We start from the raw sequence: 24,009 nt of genomic DNA, 5'->3' as shown, positions 1-24,009 counted from the left end.
TTATTTCTCATCGCTGTATGTTACACGCCTGGCATGTACCTGGTACCTTTATACTAATATGCATTTACACATGTCACAGCAGTAAAAGGGTGAATGTTCTAGACTACATGGACGTTGAGACATGAGATGGAGATAGTGTCTCTGCGGTGTTTTTGTTTTGCATGCTTTTACTAGTCATTGCTCCCACTAGCCAGAAACCTACTCCACACTGACGAGGGCAAAAACCCTGAAACAGCTGTCTGTGGATGGATACCTTGCTTGGGTGGTTTCCTTGATTGGAGACATTCCTTGGCTTGGTTGTTCCTTCGCGGAGGAAGGTCTGGCTAGTTCACTGATGTCGAGACATGTGATGGTGTCTCTGCAGTGTTTTTTTTGCATAATTGATTTCCAAGGGGGCAATGTTCTAGAATACACTGACGTTGAGACACGCGATGGAGTCTCTGCAGTGTTCTTTTGCACAGCAGTAAAAGGGGACACCTGTATAGAGATAGAATCCACCACCATTCACAGTAAGAGATGAGCACATCTCACCTGCCATGCACAGGTCACAGAGCATGCCCACAACATTCCCATAGCAGTCAGTAAGTCATCTCCAGATTGTTTCCTATGCTTCATGTGGCTGCTGTAAAGCTTCTCTCTAAACACATAATACGCAAAAACTGAATAACAATCCATAATCAGAAAATAAAAGATTAGAAAAATAATATTAACATTATTTAGTTTTAGTTGATACCTGGAGCGTGGGGCTTATATATACCTCAAACAGTGCGTATAAACATTAGAGCAACACAGAGACACCTGGTGGAAAGTATATCACCTGTATACAATGTACAGTGTGCGCCTAACCTAGGGGTTACCAATTGTCAATGAACTTTACAACAATTGCAAAAAAGTATTTAGTATTTTTGGCCAATTGTTGCAGGATTTTTTCTTTTTCATAGGGAACCTGGAGCCATGGCCCTGAGGGATATTGACTTGACTGTAAAACCAGCTTCAATCTGCTGATCGCCTGAGGTACCAGATGACAGACCCATATGAGCTGATAATGGTGGCTTATCATGAGCATTGTCCGTTCAAATATATGGGCTATTCTTTCCTCTACCATGTCCTCTCAATACTCCCTAGTTGCTCAGGGCAACAATTTACAAAATGCATTGCTTTACCTCACAGTCTGCAGCACCTTCTGCTTTCATTCCCAGTATGCTCCTCCACTTGTGGCATTGTTCAGCATAAGGCAGCATGCTGTAAACAAACTTACCTAAAATTTTAATTAAGGTATACATGTTTATGACTGGGCGATAGTGATATTGGCTGTGGGGGCTGGTCAGAGGCAATGACATTTCTCTCAATTTTATCCTATTTTCTGTCATTTGTGGTACTCTGCTCTCAAAGATGATAAACCAAGACTCTTGTTGTTTGACACTTCTTTAATTCAAGTGTGCAATATAACCAGCAATCTTTAATTTAACATACATATTAATATATTCTCTGTTATACTGTGAAAACGAACAACGGCCGGACTCCGGTGACTTCCCATCATAGTCCAGAGAACATTACAAAGTGGTCTGCTCTGTGAGACGCTGGAGGTACATGGGGTGAGTTATGGGTTAAGAGAGAGAGAATGAATGGGCCCAAACAACATGCAGGAAGCTAGTCACAGGAAGATAGATGATGGGATATGAGCAGTGCAGCTCCCTCTCTTTGTATTGTTCGCTATACTTCCTCTATATTCTCAGTGATACAGCCTCTCCCGTGAAAGGTTGGTGTCCTTCTTTAGGTGTCTACATTGTTCATCCAGGTTACGTTAACACCAGACACTTTGTAAGAGAAACAACAACCCTGGATGGGGTCTATCAGGTTTCATGGTGTTCAGAATAGTTTTGGTGGAATCTGTGATGGAGGCTCCTAACGCAGATGTGGTATAAGAGTTAATAATCTATAACATTAGTTTTAGGCTGCTCTTACACAGTGCAGCACTGCTGATTCAGTACATGCTACAATTATTGACGCGGATCACAAATGACGCGGAAGTTTAAAAAAACCAGATAGAGAGAGAAAAAAAAAAAGTGGCTAGTACCAGGCTTCATCCCTGGTGTTATTTGTCATAAAGGATCTGATGAAACCAGGTAATGCTGACATGTATCGTCGAGTCAGAAGGAATAGTTTTTAAGGTATCTAAACTGTACATGTGGCTTTTAGAAATCTCTGTGCAGCATTAAAAGGGACTTGATCATATTACAGAATCTTTCATCTAGGGGATCGGTGGTGGTGTCAAAACCTCCCCCCCACCCATCATCATGTTATAAGAGTCTGGACTCAACACAAAGCACTAGGTTTCTGCAGCATTTTGTCTAGGCACATCCCATAGGAAGGTGTGGTGTGAAGTGACATACGTATCACTTGTTTGATGCGCAGTGGACACCATGGGGGAGATTTATGAAAGGGTGTAAATATACACCTGGTGTAAACTGCCCACTGCAACCAATCACAGCTCCTCTTATATTTTACCAGAGCCGAGCTGAGCTGTGATTGGTTGCCGTGGGCATTTTACACCAGGTGTATATATATATACACCCTTTCATAAATCTACCCCCATATGTCTACACATAGGCTGTAGAAAATCCCAATCAGATAATGTGAATTTTAGTGTGGGAAATACTATAAGTGTACAAAAAATATGGTATATATTACATATGTATTTAATATCTTCCACACTGCAGATTTTGACTTCCCCATCAAAGTCAATGGGAAAATCCACAACACAGCAGTAGCGTATCCACAACATATATCGACACGTTGCAGACTGAAAATTTTTCCCACAGCGTATAACTTCTGCTGTCCCTGTCCCCATCGCTGATACATCACGACCCAGCTGATTGACTGGCAGCTCAACCAGTCAGTGACTAGAGTGGGATGCCACTCCTATCAATGATTGGCTAAGCGGCTAGTCCATCAGCTGGAACAGGCCCACCCCCACAAGTCATGATGTCATCACAACTCGAAGGAAAATGTGTTCCGGTGGGGGGTCCCATGTCTGGTCTCGCTACTCACCGTAGGCACGGGGAGAGGTAAATTAGTACTTCAACCAAGTTTGCCCCTGCCCCTGCTGGGTTTTATAATCCGCCGGACTTCTCCTTTATAGCAGTAATCCAGAATTTTATAAAAAAAAAAAAAAAAAAAAGGCACAGCTACTTTTTTTTTTTTTTCTTTTTGCAAAAAGAGCCCCACCACTGTTCCCTTGTTGTCTGTGGTATTACAATCCAGCTCCACTTTAGATGAAATGGAACTGCAAAACTACACCCAAACTGGGGACAGGAGAGGTGCTGTTTCCAGAAGAAAGCAGCCATGATTTTCCAATTTTGGATAACCCCTTTACCTACATTTATGGCCACAGTAGAAAGCAAATACATTTCTCAGTATAAAAAGTAAAAAAAAATAAAATAAAAGTAGTCTCTGCTTGTGGGGCAGCCTAATTATTTGAGCTTTGATAAAACGTATGTATACTTTTGCAAGCTTCTTTCTATTATTCCAGCGTATCTAAAATAAAGATCTTGTTAATATTCTACTGTGTTGTGTCTACAGGGTCTATGGAGAGCAATGTATCTCCATGGTAACAGACTACAAAACAAATCCTGTGTAGTCTGCCCCTGCATCCATGTGTTGCTCTCTTTTGTCCATAAATCAGCAAGCTGTACAAGACTTATTGGGACACACATACCATGCCTAAGTGCACAAATGCCCTGTAGGTATAGCGGACACACTGACAACCTCAAACCAGTTTCCTAATGGATGTGGATTGTGTAATGAATAAAGAGTCTACTCTATTGTGAGCTATGTAAGAGCCAGAGGCCTTCTGCTGTCTGTGTCCACCCCTGACACACATGGAAGGAGTAACACATTACATATCACATTGCAATTTCATATCACAAAACACAACAGAATTGGCAGAAATTATACTCATTCCTCATCCTGAATGTATCCAGACCTGTGACTACGTATAATAGTTTTAATGGGATGGCAATTTTTTTTGTTTTGTTTGAGCCACAGAATGCAGACAGTAGTGGTGAGACGATCATGATGTAGCAGAGCGGCTTTGTAATTGAAGCTGTAGGTTTTACAATTATACATATATTACATGGTATAGAAATAGAAGTAAAACCATTTATACCCAAATCAAGTGAAGGAAAAATCAGGAGATTACTGCAATGCCCATTAGACACAGATACCCCCACGTCTTCCAGGAAAGCAACACAACCCTCCCAGGAGAATGAGTACAGCTCCGGCATTAAAGCCAGTCTGTTACTCCATGCTACATGGTATTTCCTCCATGCCATAAGTCACAAGTCTCGTCTTGATTTCCTATGCAGTCTCCTCCTGGGAGGGGCCTAAACAAGTCTGTGCTACAAGGAGGAAGTCTATTGTACAGCAGACAGGACTTCCTGTGACCAATGGGTGACAGGAAGTGGAGTGGAACACAGTCTGAAGAATACACTAGTGGTAGCGGGGCAGCAAGCAGGGAAGTAGACACAAGTTTTTAATACGCTTTATACTATGTGTCTGTGGTTATAGCGGTGGAGTAAGGCTTCATGATGTCGCCCTCCAATAACACTCTTATACGTGGCTGTCACTACAAGCACCGAGGGCTATGTGCCACTGTCAGGACACTCCACTAATAGATCCTACAAGGAGGTGGATGAGTAAGATGATAGAAAGGGACTGCTGCATATACTTTAGTGTTGCAGGCGTGTATTGTCAGACACTCCTAGGAGTAAAACGTGTTAAGGAACAGGACATTTACATTCACCGTATTAAAGAAAGAGGAAAGAAAAATCTAGTTGCAATCAGAAGATATTTACAAGAAGCAACATTCAGAGCAGAGTGAGAGTCAAAGCGACTCCAGGGTGGGGTGGGTGAAGGCCTTGGAGGAGATGTCTTCGGTAGAGATGCAGGGCCGTCCCCTTGTCTTGCTGTCTTCTGCTCCTGTTGGTTTACACCAGCCTCACCCATAAAAGTGCTTAGAAAACTGTAATCTTGTGCACATTCTGTAAGCACGTCAACAGGCTGTGATAGGGGCTCCCGGGGGCCGCCACCAGCTCAAACACCGACTGAAAGGCTCTGCGGTCCAGTTCTTCATCTATTTGATGCTTGTAAAAGTCTATGGCCACTAAACAGAACAGGTTGATGTCTACAGGCTCTGATTTGCCCATTCTGCTGATCACATGCGGTAAACTGCAATGGTGGTTAAGGTAAAGACATACAATCAATAGAGAAGTCTACCAATCCTCACTTAGCGCCTAGGTGATGCTAGTTATGGTATTGATGAATTTATACCACAGACAGCACGATACTGTTAAAAAGATGTTCGGGACATTGATATTTTATTCTATGGATAGGCCATCAATATTAATGTTAGATCAGTGAGGGTTCAACGCCAGGCACCCTCACCAATCAGCTTACTAATGGGCGCTCTAAAGCCTCTGTATTAAATACCAGGAACAGCTCCATACATTTTGTAGTGGCCGTGCCTGGTACTGCAGCTTTCTGTGGTGTAATTGGGAGCTGCAGTACCAGGTTCAGCCACTACAAAACATAGGAAGACTAACAGACTGTGCTTTCACTCCCATAGACTATGGAGCGGTGACTGCTGATCTATTTATAAGGAGCATTGAAGTGCCTCCATTCTTGAGATTGCTGTGGGACCCCCAGCGATCACACATTTATCACTGATCCAGTGGATCGGTGATAAATTCTGACAGTGGGCTTACCCTTTTAACATTGCCAGATAAAAGGGGGGGGGGGGGGGGGGAGTTGTAGAATTATTAAAGTCCATTATAAAACCAGTGTTCTAATACTCAGGATTTCTGTATTAAAACTCAAGCAGCATCTATTAGAGGACCGTGTACATTTACATCTTACACAAGTAGCCTAATGATTACAATAGAATGTAATGCTACACTTCTCCTGTCGTAGGGAAATTACATAATTACATCCTTAGTCCAGCAGATCATTAGGGCCCTCTTATGAGCTCATTGTTAGACAACCTACCTAAAGGGCCTTTTGGATGGAGCGATCTTTGGCTGTCTACAGCCGTAAACTATTGAGATTGGCCCTCGCTTGCCATGCCTTTACACAGCACAAATAACCAAGCAGCCGGGCGACATAAATGATCCCTGTATCGTTTTTGCCGCACATCCTCTGTTTACACAGTGCGATCAGTCGGCTAGAGAGGAGGTTTTCCCGCTCCTCGGCTGATCGCTGACGCTTTTACACCAGCCGACTATAGGCCGAATGAATATTTCTAGCTTGTTGCCGATAGTCGGTGTATGTAAAAGGGCCTTGACTGAACTGTATTAAGAGAGCAATCATTTTAAGAGTAGAAGCAAGTGCTTTGTGCTTCACATGACAGACACTCAATGGTGCTGGCCTCTTATTAAATCTGCTACTATACAGTGATTGGCCATATGCCGTACAGTAAAACCTACGCCAGCTCGGCACTGGCATTGATCTCTAACAGTCCTCAGGCATTAATAATATCACATTTGATGAGCCGTCTAGGTGACTCCTTTTCCTCCATACCTCTTAAGTGGAAAGCACAGCTTTGGCAGAAGCCTGGTGTAAATGCTTAGTAAGTTCCCCCAATGTCTATTACTAACAAAACTTACTGTCAAAACTTAAAAGGTTAAAGTGTTAGACTAGATGTGCAGACAGGGAAGGCAATACTAGCTGACGGCATTCATCCTAATAGTAGATGGGGGACTATGAAAGTAAACCTCCCTGTACATGGTGATTAGATCATGAAAACTTCCTTTTTTCCAAGACAATAATATAACCATATAGTCACTGGCAAAATTTTCTTATGCATGACTTAGGTATGCACTGACAAGATGCAGGCACTGGTGGAAATGAAGCAAATAAAATATACATCTTTCTCTATCCCCTTATCCATAGGAGATAGTGACCTGTGGTTACAGCAGGATAAGTGCATTAAGGATACATTGCAGAGATCCACTTGCTGGTTGAAGCACTGACGAAGAAACAGGAAAGGCTCCACATAGCCATGGCGACCGGCGTCCTCTGCGTGAAGTTTGAGAGGGACAACATGACCCAGTCGCGCACCATGGAGGACTGTCCTGTGGCATGCAATGTCTGAAACACCTGCAAAGAAAATAGGGATTATTAGATGGGCAACGTCATTGAAGACTCTTCAGGGCAGAAGCATCCCATCAGTTCTAACAATTATATACCAGTACATAATATACATATCTTTAACCCATAGGTCATACACAGGTGTCTAGACCCCAAATGATCATAGCTAAAGTGATCATTATGGCAGATGGTAATGAAGACCCATAAAACCTTTAAAAACAATTTCACCTGTTGGATACTGTCCTGGTTCAGGAACGTTGCCCCTTTTTGCTTAGTTGGCCGCAGGATGCTTACATGAATACTATCCCTTACAGGTAACCCAGGCTGCCGTCTACATATAAAGCACAGATGACATATTCTGTACACAGGAATCATGGTAGGTTGTACCATGCAGACAGCACTTGTAGTTTTGCCCTTGGCACACGTGCACAGGGTGACAGGACAGCACTTACACAGTAAATGGTGACCAGGGAGATTAATATGCTCATATTACAAGACTCAACGCCTCTGCTGGACTCCCTGCCGGCCGCATAACCCACTTACACAGAAAAGCGGATATTATGGGCTTAACCTCTTCACACATCCTCGGGCAGCGAATGTCATGCACTGCGGGTCCTTATGGTAATGTGATCGGGATGAATTGTTAGTTCCGATACTTCAGTGCAGACGCTGTGGGCGCCATCAGTGCAGGAAACACAGACGATTAGGATTTAATCAGATGACCGGGCGGCTCGTTCAGGATGTGCTTAAGAGGTGTAAAAACACACTAACCGAGCAAAAACCTCTATGTGTCAATGCTTAAAGGGCAACTACACCTGGTTAACAGTTAGGGTCCTATTACACGGAGCGATTTTTAATGATAAACAATCGCACACGAGATTGTTTATCGTTAACCTGAAATCGTTCACCATATTACACAGAACAATAAATCGGTAAATGCGATCGTTACTATGATGATTTACTCCATCTGATCCCAGCAAAACAATGAACAACGTGCAATTATACTGAACGATTAGTGAAAAAATGCGGAACTTGAGTGAACGAACGTGGAATTACAGTGAACGATTAACAATAATTTTAGGTTCAGCTCTAATTCAACAACATACGAACGATCTTTCAATCATTGCCTGCAATTACACAGAGCGATTATTGTTTAAATTCGAATAATAACGATTTTTCGCACGATAATCGTCCAGTGTAATGGGGCCCTCACATTAGTAGTAAGATACTATAACAGGCAGTAACAACACACAAATATTAAAAGTGAAAGTCTTATATTTGATTGTAATATTGTGTATTGTGATGTTAACCAGAGGGGTGATGGGCTCTATGGTCTAGTACTGGAAGAAGCAGACTAGAAATTTAGTTTGCTGGATTATATTTTACTTGCCTTGCAAATAACACTCTCACCTAACAGGCCGGATAGCTGGTTGTTTTCCAAAGCTATGCCGATCACTAGATACACGCTGTAATTTGTCTCCTTTAATAGCATACTCCGGTATAGACTAGGGCCTTATTCACACGTTCCGTAATTTACGGATCCGTATTTCCGGATCCGAGTTAGTGCACATTGAAGTCTATTGGGCTATTCACACGATCCGTAGCAGAAATGGATGAAAATCAATCCGTAAAAAAAAAAGGACATGTCCTAGTGCGGACCGGGTGTGGACCCATTTTTTTTTGCGGATCCTCTCATTGAAATCAATTGGTTACGGATTGTTTACGGATTGTAACATGTTGGCATCCGTATTTCCGCAAAAAAATCCGGATGAAGTGCATTGAAAAGCAATGAGTAGTAAAAAAATGGAATTACGGAAATACGGATGGAATACGGATGGAATACGGATGTCCAATCCGTAATTTCTCACAGGTTGTTTCAGGACCAGAAAAAAATACTGAACGTGTGCATAGGGCCTAGGACTTTTTGGGTAGAAGTCTAAATTATTACTGTGAGGTTGTGTGTAAGTGACTGCTGTGAAAGAACTGTTCTCAGACTTGGCAGGTTGGCACTTACAGGAACAATTTCACCCCCCTCTGGTTCTCAGCAGAGATGAAAGCCGCTGCCAGTACACCCCATCACCAGATTCAGCACACGGTCACCAGTGTCGCTTGTACAAGGACTGTTCATTACAGGAACGCAGACGCAATATTAAAAGGAATCGCTGATTAATCCTTTGCATGTGTCTTTATCCATGTATAATCTCCTCCACAATCTAAATGTCCATGTAATATTGTCTAACTGCAGCATATAAGAGGTAGAGGGGTGGAAATATATCAGAAATATTTCTAGTACAATTGCAACCCCAGTCCATAAGGCTTAGTAACGTACAGGGACTTCATAAAGATGGGTCCCTTTGCTTCAAGCTCCCTTCTATGAACCAGAACAGGGAGATCTTGCTGCAGATTTTACTGGCTATGTTTGCATATAACTTCATCTAAAACGCAAAAGATATATAAGAAATACATATATATTTACTGTACCATAACATTAAAATCACCCTCCTAATATTGTGCAGCCTAGAAGAAAATGTCAACTCGCAAAAAAAGAAATGAGCTGGCACTCATCCGTATCTTGAACTGCACTTTATTGGTAACTTCTTTTAAAATTCATGGCAAACATGGCAAAAGAAGTTACCAATAAAGTGCAGTATAAGATACGGGTGAGTGCCAGCTCATTTCTTTTTTGCGAGTTGATTTGTCCTTGGACTGTCTATAATACAAGAGAGAGCACCCCCGTCTGCACATTTATCCACCTGTGACCCCACTAAGGCCTAGCACTGACCATTATTATACCGGTTTACCGACCATCCAATATTACCCGGTAGTGCCAACCGCTATATCTACGTTCACACTAGAAGAAAATGTAATTGATCACACCAGGGTGCCTATTACTATTGCTTTATAGTCCAGCTGACACTCTGGTGTCCACTGTTGGTGTTTATGGGGGTGGACAGGGGATAGCAATGGCACACTAGATCTGTTCTTTTGTTCTGACCTGTTTGTCAGAGTACCTTTACCATTTTCCTGTTTCCAACACATGAACTATAAGACCTGAGAGTTTACTTGCTGCCCAATATATTCTACCCCTTGACAGAAGCTGTAGTTACAACATAATCAATGTTATTCACGTCACCTGGCAGTAGTTTTATTGTTATGGCTGATCGATGCAATGGTTTTATTATGTGGCCAGGTGACCTGAAAGATGAACATGTCTTAGAGAACCTCTCTTCAGAATAAAGCTGTAAATCTGGCCCAATAAACTACTGGCTGCTTACAAAGCTTGCAAACATCAGATCAGGAGTAGACTGGGTAGAAGGCTATGACCATTGGACTTAGAGCTTGGACCCTTCTGCAGCCGAGCAGGTATGTAGAATAGAATTACCTTGTACACGACAGTTGCCATGAACTGTGGATAGGGCTGCTGGTTGGACAAAAACTCCCCAATGACTTTGTTCATTACATCCTGAGGCGGAAAGAAATCATCCAGGAACTGGGGGAGGATTCTTGCCACCACTCTTGCCTCAAATGGGAATCCTTTCCGTATCCTGGTACAGAAGAAATGATAGTCATAACCCGGGCCTGTGGCTGACCATTGCTGCTGACACAGAACCGGGGTGAGAATTCATTACAGATGTTACAGGACCACATTATAGGAGTGGAATTACTTGGAAATTACTATGAGGATTGTAGACAGTCACTCAACTATCCTCATAGTAATTTCCAACTCCAGATAGAACTACTAAAGCTGTTACACCATGGAGGTCAATTGTCCCCAAGTATACATGCTTGCCCACCGCTCCATTCACTCTCTGGGTGTCTTTGAGTATTGCTGAACACTGATCTCAGCTACTGTATGTTCACACTTCCAATAAACAGTGAACAGAGCGCTAGCCGGGCAAGTATGCTGCTGCACCGATCAATCAAAGACCATCTATGTTCTCTTGAATCATTTTTAACCTAGAGATAATCCCTTTAAGCTTATCACCACTGCTTTCCCAGCTTTCCAAGAATCCTATATGCAAGATCCACTGTTCTGTAAAATAATATCATGAACAAACATTACTTGGAAGCCTAAGGATTACATCCATGGCCGACGACTTACCTGTCGAACAGCACAGACACCCGTTCCATAGCTACAATGACAGACTCGCTGTCTGGTGCCGCAGGGCTTGGCTCTGTTGTGCGTCCAGGGCTAAACTTTTCTTTTCCTAGATAAATACAGCAAATACATGAGAGATTGTGCGATGTAGAAAAGTCTATTCCCCTGACTACTAGAAAAAATAAAACTATATAAGAATAGATCAGACAGGGTTCCAGATCGGAGAACATTGCCCTGGATTGGAAACATGAACCTCCCCCCCCCCAAAAAAAATAGCACCACTACTGTCAAAAGGCTTTGTCTGGTACTGCAGCTTAGTGTCCATTCAAGTAAAAAAAAGCCGAGCAGTAATACCAGGCAAAGCCCATCGACAACAGCAGTGCAATTCTTGGTAAAAATACAGGTATTATGGGGAAAAAGATTTTGTAGACAAATAGCCCTTTATGTGCATTCTTTTTTAGATGCACCCCACCAATCTGAGGGCCTACTTTGCATCATTATTAGCTGCAGTCTATTCCATAATAAATGCTAGCTCCTCATTCAACCCCTCACCTGTGTACATGCAGGTCAGCATTAGACCTAAAGCAGTCATCGCCCTGTGAGGACTGTGCATATTGACTCTGTCCACGCTCAGCTTTACCAGTGCTTCCCCATCCAACCTTGATAGCTGCTCAGACAGGAGGAGGCGCTCCAACCCCCTCAGGACACAGTGGTATATCATGGAGGGCGTGGATTCTTCACTCCCCGACACCATCACTCCACACATCTGATGACAGACAGCACAAATATTAGCTGCAAATAACTGGCTTTGACAATGCATACTCCTAAGAACCCCTGTAATTCTCCTATCATAGGATTAGTCTTGTTACTGTGTGTGCCCTATACTTTACACAGCAGCTCAGCTTGATTTAGGTTGCTGCTGGATATAAAGCACAGGCTCGTGAGAAAGTCAATGTATGGAAAGCGATATCTATTATTAAAAAAGATGATGATTTTAATAGCCAAAGAGGCCATTAATAGGGAGGCGAATGAGAGATCCTGGTAAAGGGACCAGTTACCGATAGGACAGCTGGCCCGAAAGGATAGAATTTTAGTAGCTGAAATTAGCAGTAAATTCTGTAACCACAGCACCAAAGTGCTACTTCATACAGTTTGTGGCTATTATTCTTGGTCATAAGTTCTATAAACTTTATAAAAAGGCATTAGAAAAGAGCCATCACCATAATATAAAGTGGTAACATATTACTGGGCCATAAATGATGGGGTTTACCCACTGGAACCACTAAAAGCCAAGGGTACACAGTGCTGGTGTAGTGCTGTGTCCTCTTTCCCCTGCTCAGCAGCATTGTTGGCCACGGCCATTGCAGCAAAAAACTTAGGGAGCTTTGGCCTCCATCATTCACAAAGTGATGGTATAAAATAGCAACATGTCAGCACTTTATAAGACGGGGATGACCTAAAAATATGTAAACTAACAGAAATAATGCAGAGAACAGGAAGAAAACTCGACACTGTAAAGGATATATTACATATCTACAACATAGGAGTGTAAGGCGCCACAATTCAGTCTTCGTCCATAAAGCCCTAGTGCATAGAATACTGCAGATAGCCATAATAATTCTGCAAGTTTTACTCACATTACAGCTCTAATAAAATATTAATCCGGTTTCACTACATCACACTAAAGTATATGGAGAGGATGAAAATATAAAATGTACTTATAAAGGCAGAATATGAGCTGTAATAAAAGACTCTGTTCTTACTTTATCTAGTGTACATCAGATGTTAAAGGGGGTATTCTTGTCACCAAAACTTTTGTTAGGTGATAGAGGATACAAAGGTAAGCAAGTTTGCAAATACTCTGAATTACCAAAATTGATTTCTTTTGCATTTTGGCCTTTTTCTCTCCCTGTAGATTTGATAGCTCATTGCCTAGGTTCCCGACCACCACTCTGGTGGCCGGGCTGTGTTGTCAAGAGGTGGCCGTGATCCTCAGGAACGGTAAGTATATTTTTCTCCCTCTGTGTCTCCCACTGAGCTTACACACGTCACCAGTCGTGGAGATGGGAATACCCCTTTAAAAGTCCTATAAACAAGCTTTATAAGGTCTAAATATAAACACCATATTAATAGTGCTTTAATACTCCAATACCTCTGCCAATTCCAAATAGAAAAGGATTAAATTCCCTTTGTTTTCTTTCCTACACACTGCTCTTAAGCCTCCAAAGAACTGCAGTACATCAGAGGCTTAAAGTGACACTGTCACCTCCTTTTTGCATTCTGACATCTCTACACAGGTGTAAAGGGTAAATTTAGCGGTTTTCATACCTTATTTTATATCATACGTCATGGTGCTTGTTCAAGTAAAAAGTAATTTTTTAACAAGTGCAGATTGTGTTAAGTGGGCGTGGCCTCGCGTCATTAGCGCTACTTAACCCCGCCCACAACGTCACAGTTGGTCCCGCCCCCTCGCGGGCCATTAGAACAGGCTGGCCGAAAGGTCTAGACCCCACCCCCTTTACGTCGGCCAACCAGTGGGCGTCAAGGGGGCAGGGCTAAGTGGCGCTAATGCTGTGAGGCCACGCCCACTTAACATAATCTGCAGTTGATAAAAGGACACTTTTTACTTGAACAAGCACCATGACGTATGATATGAAATAAGGTATGAAAAACACTAAATTTACCCTTTACACCTGTGTAGAGAGGTCAAAATGCAAAAAGGGGGTGACAGTGTGACCCTTCTCTATCACCTGTGCCCCCACAATGTGAGGATGGAGGGGCGCCAAGAGTCGGATGTAGGAAGTGATGGCATACCCTAATGCCTTGTCATGATTTCTAATATTATGAATATCCCTTTCCAAAGAATCAATCTGTATGCTGAGCTTGTGATGGCTGTAAGAAAAAGGTCTGGACTTGGAGTGAATCTAACTTTAAAGTGAAGGGAACCCATGGCCTTGTTACCTGTATGATGCCCGCAGTGAACTCTGGCCCGACATCCAGAGGGTAATTCTCTATTAAGTAGAAGGCGGCTGCACACATCACCAGAATATGCTGCTGATTGTGAAGATTGACACAGCTGGAGGATGAAGAAAGAAAGATGATATTTTATTTAGAGGGTTTTACAGGAAAGTGTCTACCAGATAAATGTGATAGGTGGAGGCTGACATTACTTCTCCCAGCTCTTCAATTAATGAGATTAGTCACTCTCCATTTGCATTATTACCTCTTAGCTGAGAACAGGGACCAGATCCCACAATCACCCATCCAGAGATACAAGATTCCATAACATCGGGGCCCACCACTGATTACTATTTGTGGCTAATTTCTTATTCACGATTATTGTCCCAGCATGATACTTACTGTGCAATGCCCCTCAAATTGGAGAGCAGGTAGTCACTGATGATCGGAATGAGCTGCTTGGCCGTGTCATCCAGCAGGTCACACTCCAGCACATACAGGATGCCATGTAAAGCTCCGATTCGGCTAGGCATGTGAGTGCTCCGCAGCGTGGACTCCAGAAGACGGCTGACTGGTTCTGCTATAGCCTTATCCTGAGAAGAGCAATATTGGTCACAGTCTACAAATATGCAAACAACCAAACTAGTGCAGTCAAAAAAATCTCACTGCAATGCTACAAAATATTCTGCTCGACAATAGAAAGTTGTGCCACTTATATGAATGGCCATGGGTGCACTATAAGAGTGGTTAGGTTCTTCAGAGCCACGAATAAGTGTCTCTGACCCAGCAACTAGAGGAGATTTCCAGGCAGGGATTCCACATTGTCCTTAAGACATGCCATTTAAGTTCATAGTCTTGAGGCAGATACTTTACACTGTGAACCACACTGCAGAGAGGGACTGACATGAGTTATATCCCTGAAATATGTTGCCACTATGAGATCATCACATCTAAAAAAATATATACGATAATGGTGAAATTATATCTCACCCACTGTGCAAAGAGGAGACAGTCAGCTACTCTCTCTATCGCACCTAACATACTGCCAGATAATAGTCCTGACAGAACTGCTAATGGAGTGGGCAACATGAGGACGGCACAACCCAGTGATTAGGGAGGCCGTCAGATCTCCTCTCCCACTGTGAGTGATAAAGCTTCAGGCTGTGTGAGCAGATCTCACCATTCCCAGCACGGCGGCAGCTTTGCAGATCGCAGGCACTAGATACTGGATGAGAATTTCGTCCTCAGACGGGTGCTGTTTGTGGAGCTCGGTTAACGCCGTGTACATCATCTCAAACTGATTTCTCTCAGTGAATAGATCAGATACTGCCAGCAACTGTGGAGGAGAGGGAGACAAACATGGTGTGATATAGGAAGGAGCAGAACAATGCACATACAATATAACCATGTGCACATTAACAAGCACAGTCCATGCACTTAGAAAGATTGCAGGGTACGTCTGCAGCATACAGCAGGAAACAGTCAAATGTATCTATAGGTGTCTATTCCAGTAAATACACCTCACTGCCATCACTGTTCAGAACCTTATGTACAATGAGGCTTAAGGAATATAACGTACACTAATAATACATACGTATTCAATCTGAGCAAGTAAATCTCAGGGGAATCTCATTTTATCTACTTCCTAGACTTAGGGCCCTATTCCACTGAACGATTATCGTTTGCATAATCGTTAACGATTAACGACCGCTATCGTGAAAAACCTGAAACGTTCACTCATTTTCATGGAACGATAATCGTTATTTATGATCATAACTGCGATCGTTTTTTCTTCGCTATTACGTTCGTATCTATTGCGAACGACCGAACGATGTCTTATTTAATGCGAACGATTTGCGAACGTTTTGCAAACGAGCAACGATAAAAATAGGTCCAGGTTTTATAAAGCGATCAAGGATTTCTCGTTCGGTCGTTAATCGTTAACTGCATTTTAACCGAACGATTATCGTTTAGATTCGAACGATTTAACGATAATCTGAACGATAATCGTCCGGTGGAATAGGGCCCTTATAATAGTGCGAATACAGGGGGAGCCGGGGAGCTACACGGAGAAGATCTGAAGGACACTCAAAGAATTTAGATTTTAAAAAAAGGGGGGGGGGGAAAAAGGCTTAGTACTGATGCACACCTGTAACATACTTTACATAAATCTAGTTTCTTGTGGGATTATAAAGTGAAACAATTATATAGCTGTAATGAAAAGGAGTACCATAATACAGATTATATATGGAACTAGACTACAGGAGGAGTAAATTTAATATATTACATTACTTATATTGTACTGATCTAGAGTTATAGCCTGTCTTATACTCCAGAGCTGCACTCACTATTCTCCTGGTGGGGTCACTGTGTACATACATAAATAACTTATTACTGATCCTGAGTATTATACTCCAGAGCTGCACTCACTATTCTCCTGCTGGGGTCACTGTGTACATACATACATACATACACACACACACAACTTATCACTGATCCTGAGTTACATCCTGTATTAAACTCAATGGTATGTCTCCATTGTTGTCCATCAGCACAGACTCAGTTTAGCCTGGGTCTCACTGCATTCTCCGCAATACCTGCTCTGTGCTAGGCAACATGTAGGTCTCTGTAGAAGCACAGCCACTATGTGGCCACCATACTGTACTATGTCCAATCCTGTGACTTACCGATCTCACCACCTCACTGATCAGGATGACTGGAGTCTTCTTCCCTGTATTAGATGGGAGAATCCATTGGCTGTAGAGCTCAAGAAGAAACTGTGAACAGGAATGTATGTCAACACCAGCACGATGTTTCCTGCAAACAGATACAGGAGATATGTCACAATACAGCACGACACCTAGCGGAGAAGATTTACACTCTGCCCAAAGGGAGGACAAACCTGGAGTTTATAGGAGATGTTGGTGGTGACAAAGGGGCTGGGACATCATTCTCATCCTCCTCATCTTCATCCAGCTCCTCTTGTCTCAGAGGGGTAATATTGTTGCCCAGCCAGACAGAATGGATAGAGACCTAGAAGATGAGAGCTCAATGTTTTAAAGGGTTGTGTAAAATCATGGCTGCTTTCTTCTCTAAACAGTACTAAACATGACCAGAGGTATAGTGTGGTATTATAACTTATGTGGTATTATATTTCTATTGAGCTGAGCTACAATATGACACACAATCTGGTGAAAGTTGCAGCACTATACCTGGAACATAGCAGCTTTGTCATTCTAACACTGTAAAATCCCTTTAGGAGATTTGAAGGGGTATTCCGCTCTAACATAACTTTTGATATGTTGCTGACCATGGTGAGATTAAATTTATTCCATACTTGTTATTATCTATTTAGTCTCCTTCCCCCAGTTCTGAGCTGCTGTTTTCTGGCACAAAAATCAGTCTCTGAGTTTTTCTCTCCCTCTCCCTTCTGAGATGGCTAATGTAAACTGACTGGCTTTATCTGCAACTTTGTAATGCTAGGAGGGTAAATCACAGTGAGTTCATCAGCAACTTGACCTTAGAATAAGGTATTATCTAAATCCCATACCGTAAAGGGACCTCGCTAGGTGCGTGCACACAGCTCTCCAGGCAAGCCCCGCCCTGGCCAGATTTTATTGGCTGCTCCACTCCAGGCTTCCTAGCGCCCAAAATCAGACCCCGCCGGACCCCCGACCCTAAATAAAATGCACTAAAAGCAAATAGGTGCACTAACCGATCCCCCACTGATTGTTTGACACTTGTTTCGCTTGTCTACACTGATGCTAGCCCCAGATACAAACTTTTACAAATTATCCCTTACATCATGGCACCCGGCCAAGAAACTACATTCCCCCAGTATGCATTGCACTCGGTATATGCACTCGGTATATGCACTCGGTATATGCACTCGGTATAGCATCACAACCATTTTGATGCAGTGTCACTCTTAGGCTATGTTCACACTGAGTATAAGGCTATACTCCCAGTCAGTTTATTCATCCATATTCATCTTTATCTATATTACAAAGATTTTTTTAAAAGCTTGAAAGTTAGGTTTGAGCCTCAAACTGCACAACCTTCTTGCAAAATGGTTTAAAAATTGCAACACAGTCCCATACAGTCCTTAGTAACTACTCAGCCCCTTTGTTCTAGGTGTAGATAGATTGGCAGCCACTTATGGCTGCCTTCACTGCATGTAGATGAATAACACACTAAAGAGTTGAGCACTTCTATGAGCAGCAATGAAATCTTCTTAAATGACTCACTTGGCCCAACTTATAGCTCATGTTCCCGATCTCACGTTCCGTATTGATCTGCAGTAAGAGCTTCTCATGACTGATCAGAGCTCCTGAAATAGAGGCACAAAAGATTTAATGAACACTGATGTATCCGCAACACATCAAACAATGCGGAATTTTTCCCGCTTCAGAAAATAATTAGGTATAATGAAAGAAATGGGATATTTGTGAATATCTGACATGAAAGTTTCCCTGCTGGAGGAGACTCAGGAGAACATATAATGGCCTGTAATAGTACGGAGGAGAGGGACGGTACTGTGCCCTCATGCTGGGTATGAGAGGTCACTAAAACTGGAATCCTTTCCACAGGCTGTAAATCAAAGGCTCTCACTGATCAGCACTGGATTGTAGTGATACATCGGGACATGTAAAGAGGCAACACCAACTATATTCAATACATGCCATATACATAAAATGTTTGCTTTGGTGGTAAAGGGGGGGGGGGGGTGTCTGAAATGTGGCTCTTCATTGTGTTTGAGTACCTGTAGTAGCAGCAGATAAACAAGGCACGGGGTCCCAAGCTTGATACGCTTGGTGTGTGGCGATGTTGTCCCTTCTAGATATCAGTGCTTGGATCTCCTGCTCCACAATTCCTCTAACAACACTCAGCTTCCTCCCAAACCTAGGAACAGAAGGAAAACATCACAATTATCAGAGGTTATATATAGCATCATGATGCAATCAAAATTGTACTGCACAGTTACTTGGTTATTTTACACAGAATATAAAAAATTCTATTTATTATAGTGCCAACATATTCCGCAGCACTTTACTATTCTGGGGGCAAATATATAGACATTACAGACATACACATGAACCATCAAGTCAAAGAGGAGGAGTGAGGGCCCTGATCACAAGAGCTTACAGTCTATGAGGAAACAGGGAGGACACAAGAGGAGTGAGGGCCCTGATCACAAGAGCTTACAGTCTATGAGGAAACAGGCAGGACACAAGAGAGGTGAGGGCCCTGATCACTTACAATCTTGGAGGCGAGGGTTGGATACAAAAAAATAGAAGGGCAGAAGTGCTTCATTGCTACAATAGTGCCGCCATCTTTATAAGTTGATTGTTCTGCTAAAGTCTGCTACACACACAGTTAGTAGCAGACAGCCACCCCCAGTTTATTGTATATATTAAAGGAGTGGTGTCCCACTGCTTTAGCAGTGCCAGAGCCACATGGGCTTCTCAGCTTCTAGGTGTTTCTATCCACTAACCAGGGTCTTGAGAACAGTGAGGAAAAGAAGCAAAGGTCTAGAGGAAATACTAAGATTGTGTACCTGGTATCGAGCGCCTTTAATGTCTTGTTCCGTGGCTGCTGCTCCAGGGCGCTGATGGCCGGATTGCCGGCAGATGGAATGGTCATGGCGCTCAGCACAAGGGAGGTGATGGCTTGTACCGCCAGGACATTGATTTGAGTTCTCTCTGTGTCTTCCTAAAATCCATGTAAAAACATTGATATCTTATCTTTTCCAATAGAAGCTACACAATTAAATACAATTTTGATAATCGGGATAAAGCGGATTCTCGGATTCTTGTAATAATTTGCCTGGTAAGGATTGAGGGGCTCTCAGGAATAAAGCCCAAAACAAAATAAAATCTGATGCCGAAGGCTCTGACTCATCCATATTCAGGTTTAGTGAGGTCCCACATTATACTGCAATCCGGTGCTTGTAAATGTTTATCAGACTGAAATAAGAACTATCACCAAGTACTTATTATCAGGAAGCTGCCATATGTCTCAAACTGGCCACGCACTAGCCAAAATGTGGGACAGCCTGGCTGTTAAAGAGAACCTGTCAGGACCCAGTTGCCTTGCAGATGGGCCCGAGGACCTGACAGGTCAGAACAGCATTCTGATACAAAAGCTTTGGCTGTCCAGGCATGATGGAAATTGTAGTTTTGCAACAGCTGGGGGTCTGCGAGTTTGGAATAACAGTCATGGCGCTCAGTGGTCAGTGACAAGAAGGGCAGCTTGTTGCAGCTTCCAGTCATAAACCCTTCCAACCTGTCAGGCTGTCAATCAGACAGACATTGGTGGGAGGAGGGTTTGGAAAGCTTGACTGTAAGGCCCTGTGTCCCCCTTCCCTACTCAAAGTTAATGCTGTTCTCCTAACCTGTCAGGTCCTGGGGCCTGTTGGGTCACCTGGAACATGGAAGGTTTTCCTTATAGGTTTATCCAGGATAAGAAAAAGCACAGCTTCTTTCTTGCAAAAAAAAAACCCCACCCCTGTCCTCAGGTTGTGTGTGGTATTACAATTCAATTCAGTTCTATATACTTCAATGGAAATGTGCTGCAAAAAAAAAAAAAACACACCTGTACTAACAAGAGTAGTGCTGTTTCTGGAAGAAAGTGGCCATGTTTTTCTAAGCCTGGAGAACCCCTTTAAGTATTGGTAATGTAAGATTTCAGTAATCAAAAGCAGTTACTCTTCTTAAGCGTAGCTGGAGGTTACTTGCAGCCACTTATCCTTTGCTACTTACAGCAGCAATAAATATACCCTGACACCTATGTCATGTGCGTGGCCAGGTTACTGCGGAATGCTTTAACCAGATGCAACCTACACAAGAACTAGAAAAGTAAGTGTAAAATGTTGTGTCTAAGAGAAAATAAAAGATTATAAAGAGGGAGGCTGCTATCATTTTACCCTAACTTCCCTCTCCCCCAATGAAAAAGAGAAATATATTAGAAATAGTTACTACAGACAGGAAGCCAATACAATTGTACTGCAGAAATCATATTCCCTGTATAGTAAGCATTGTACTCCTAAGCAGATGGTAAGGGCTCGGGCTCCCCTTCTGGTAGACAGGGCTGTCATCATCTTTTCACACCGGAGATGGAAACATTTACTTTAATGAACCTCTATTAGACAGCAGGGGATAGAGATAGAGCTGACTAGACCCACAAAGTTAAATGAAGGATGTAAATGAATGGTGCTGAAGCACTCCAGCGTAGTCCCATTGCAACCTGCTGCACATTTACCTCTTGCTGACTTTCTTCTTGGTCCATTACAATGGGCTGAGTCACCAGCACACCGAGTAGAGTGGCCCAGGTCTCCTCAAACTGGGTACGGCTCGTCCATCCTAGAGAACAGGAGATGTCAGTGCATTGTGGGGAACATCCAGACATTACAAGCAAATAACCACATGCTGGTTTAAAGGGAGATGATTCATACAGGAATTAAAATAAAGAAAACAAGCACAAAGAAGATCCCCATGTGAATATAAAGCCAGGTCCACTCTTCCAGGTGGGGAGGAGGGTGGTGGGGGTCAAAATAGAAACTTTACACACCACATTTTGTTTTACCATTTTTTACTTTCTGGACCCCAATATGAAACAATGCAGGATGTAAAAAATCTATATAATATTATTCATGTCGAAGAGAAGTGGTGTGTATGACATGGTGCTTTCCAGCTGTCAATTCCCTGACATGATGAATAGGCAGCGTCCTCTACGGTGACAGATAAGAAGAGGGAACGTCCTCCGCTGTCATATAGTAAGGATCATGCAGAGAAGATTCAACACCCATCGTACCCAAGTGACAACTGTCAGCACATACATGGCTGAGGGATAATCACATGGTTACCTAGCATTAATGTGACATGGCTGCAAGTAGGAAATATGCAGCATCGTCATACAGAAAGGGGGACACTGGATAATTAGTTCTGCTATGGAATTAAAGGGCTCCTACAATTTATCAGTGCCCTGGAATCTGGACACTATTCTGCCTATATGCAGGATGACCTGACTTATTTGCAGCGTACAACCTAATACGGCCCGATAACTATAGTAAACAAGCTTGATAATCGTGCATTAGCAAGGGCTGTAAATATACAACTTTTTGTACAATACCTTTGTAGAAGTAGTTTTAGACTAGAAAATATACACTCACCGGCCACTTTATTAGGTACACCATGCTAGTAACTGGTTGGACCCCCTTTTGCCTTCAGAACTGCCTCAATTCTTGGTGGCATAGATACAACAAGGTGCTGGAAGCTTCCTCAGAGATTTTGGTCCATATTGACATGATGGCATCACACAGTTGCCGCAGATTTGTCGGCTGCACATCCATGATGCGAATCTCCCGTTCCACCACATCCCAAAGATGCTCTATTGCAGGGGTCCTCAACTGGCGGACCGCGGTCCGAACCCGGACCGCGGAGGCCAGCTGTCCGGACCCTGGTCAGACCTCCTAACCGCCCCGGATCCGGTCTGTCCCGCTCCCCACCGCACTGCCTCCCACCCCATAGGCGTACTGTCCTTAGATGTCAGTACGCCTGTGGGGCTGGGGGCAGTGTCGGTCCGGCCCCCGGCTGATACGCGCTCTCTGGGGATGTCCCGGGGATTCCCCAGCAGAGCGCGCACCACAGACCTCAGTGTACGCTGCCGGCCTGTCCTTCCCGGAAGTGCAGGCCGGCGGCGTACGCTGAGATCACTGATGCGCGCTCTGCTGGGGAATCCCCGGGACATCCCTACAGAGCGCGTATCAGCCGGGGGCCGGACCGACGGGAAGAGAAGAAGACAGCCGCAGCGGGGAACGAGGTGCTAGGTGAGTTGCTTTTGTTATTTTTTTTTTCTGTCTGGGGGGCATCTACAAGGGGAGAGCGCACAGGTGGACTATATACTACAGGGGGGACCTCACAGGGGGCTATATACTACTGAGGGGGCTATATACTACTGGGGGGAGCGCACAGGGGGTTATATACACTACAGGGGGACCTCACAGGGGCTATATACTACAGGGGGAAAGCACAAGGGGGCTATATACTACTGGGGGGGACCTCACAGGGGGCTATATACTACTGGGGGGAGAGCACAGGGGCGCTATATACTACTGGGGGGAGCTCACAGGGGGCTATATACTACAGGGGGACAGCGCACGGGGGGGCTATATACTACAGGGGGAGCTCACAGGGGGCTATATACTACAGGGGGGAGCTCACAGGGGGGCTATATACTACTTGGGGGGAGCACACGGGGGCTATATACTACTGGGGGGAGCTCACAGGGGGCTATATACTACAGGGGGAGAGCACAGGGGGGCTATATACTACAGGGGGAGAGCGCACAGGGGGGCTATATACTACTGGGGGGAGCTCACAGGGGGCTATATTCTACAGGGGGAGAGCGAACGGGGAGGCTATATACTACTGGGGGGAGCTCACAGGGGGCTATATACTACGGGGGAGAGCGCACAGGGGGGCTATATACTACTGGGGGAGCAACAGGAGGCTATATACTACTGAGGGAGAGCGCACAGGGGGGGCTATACACTACTGGGGGAGCAACAGGGGGGTTATATACTACCAGGGCAGTCACCCCCTTTGTACCTAATATCAAAGGCCTGGTGAGAGAGAAAAAAATGCCAGTTTTCCCGCTAATAAGGCTAGGGTCACACTGCGTTTTCAGCATCCGTTTAACGCATCCGTTTTTTTGCAAAAAACGCATGAAAAACGGATTGCAAAAAACGGATTCATTTGTGTGCATCCGTTTTTCCATTGACTTCCATTATAAAAAAAAAACGGATC

The 24,009-nt window shown here is 43.6% G+C and overlaps 1 protein-coding gene across 3 annotated transcripts in view; it reads right to left on the bottom strand.

The window, feature by feature from the left end:
• Positions 1–1,409: 1,409 nt before the first annotated feature.
• Positions 1,410–24,009, bottom strand: part of HTT (huntingtin) — a 120,288-nt gene continuing 97,688 nt past the window's right edge. For all 3 annotated transcript variants that reach the window (XM_069977352.1, XM_069977353.1, XM_069977354.1), the window contains 14 exons: positions 21,464–21,564; positions 19,761–19,915; positions 18,966–19,105; positions 18,451–18,533; positions 17,106–17,236; positions 16,891–17,020; positions 15,384–15,539; positions 14,606–14,796; positions 14,207–14,321; positions 11,798–12,011; positions 11,249–11,354; positions 10,529–10,691; positions 6,995–7,155; positions 1,410–5,229 (listed from right to left, as the gene is read on the bottom strand). In XM_069977352.1, coding sequence (XP_069833453.1) covers positions 5,016–5,229; positions 6,995–7,155; positions 10,529–10,691; positions 11,249–11,354; positions 11,798–12,011; positions 14,207–14,321; positions 14,606–14,796; positions 15,384–15,539; positions 16,891–17,020; positions 17,106–17,236; positions 18,451–18,533; positions 18,966–19,105; positions 19,761–19,915; positions 21,464–21,564 — 2,060 coding nt within the window. In that variant the 3' untranslated portion in view covers positions 1,410–5,015. The remainder of the gene's footprint in view (positions 5,230–6,994; positions 7,156–10,528; positions 10,692–11,248; positions 11,355–11,797; positions 12,012–14,206; positions 14,322–14,605; positions 14,797–15,383; positions 15,540–16,890; positions 17,021–17,105; positions 17,237–18,450; positions 18,534–18,965; positions 19,106–19,760; positions 19,916–21,463; positions 21,565–24,009) is intronic.

The sequence above is a fragment of the Dendropsophus ebraccatus genome, chromosome 7 (assembly GCF_027789765.1).
Source record: "Dendropsophus ebraccatus isolate aDenEbr1 chromosome 7, aDenEbr1.pat, whole genome shotgun sequence".
Lineage (NCBI taxonomy): Eukaryota > Metazoa > Chordata > Amphibia > Anura > Hylidae > Dendropsophus > Dendropsophus ebraccatus.
The sequence above is the reverse complement of the archived record's forward strand: the minus strand, read 5'-3'. Positions and strand labels throughout refer to the sequence as shown.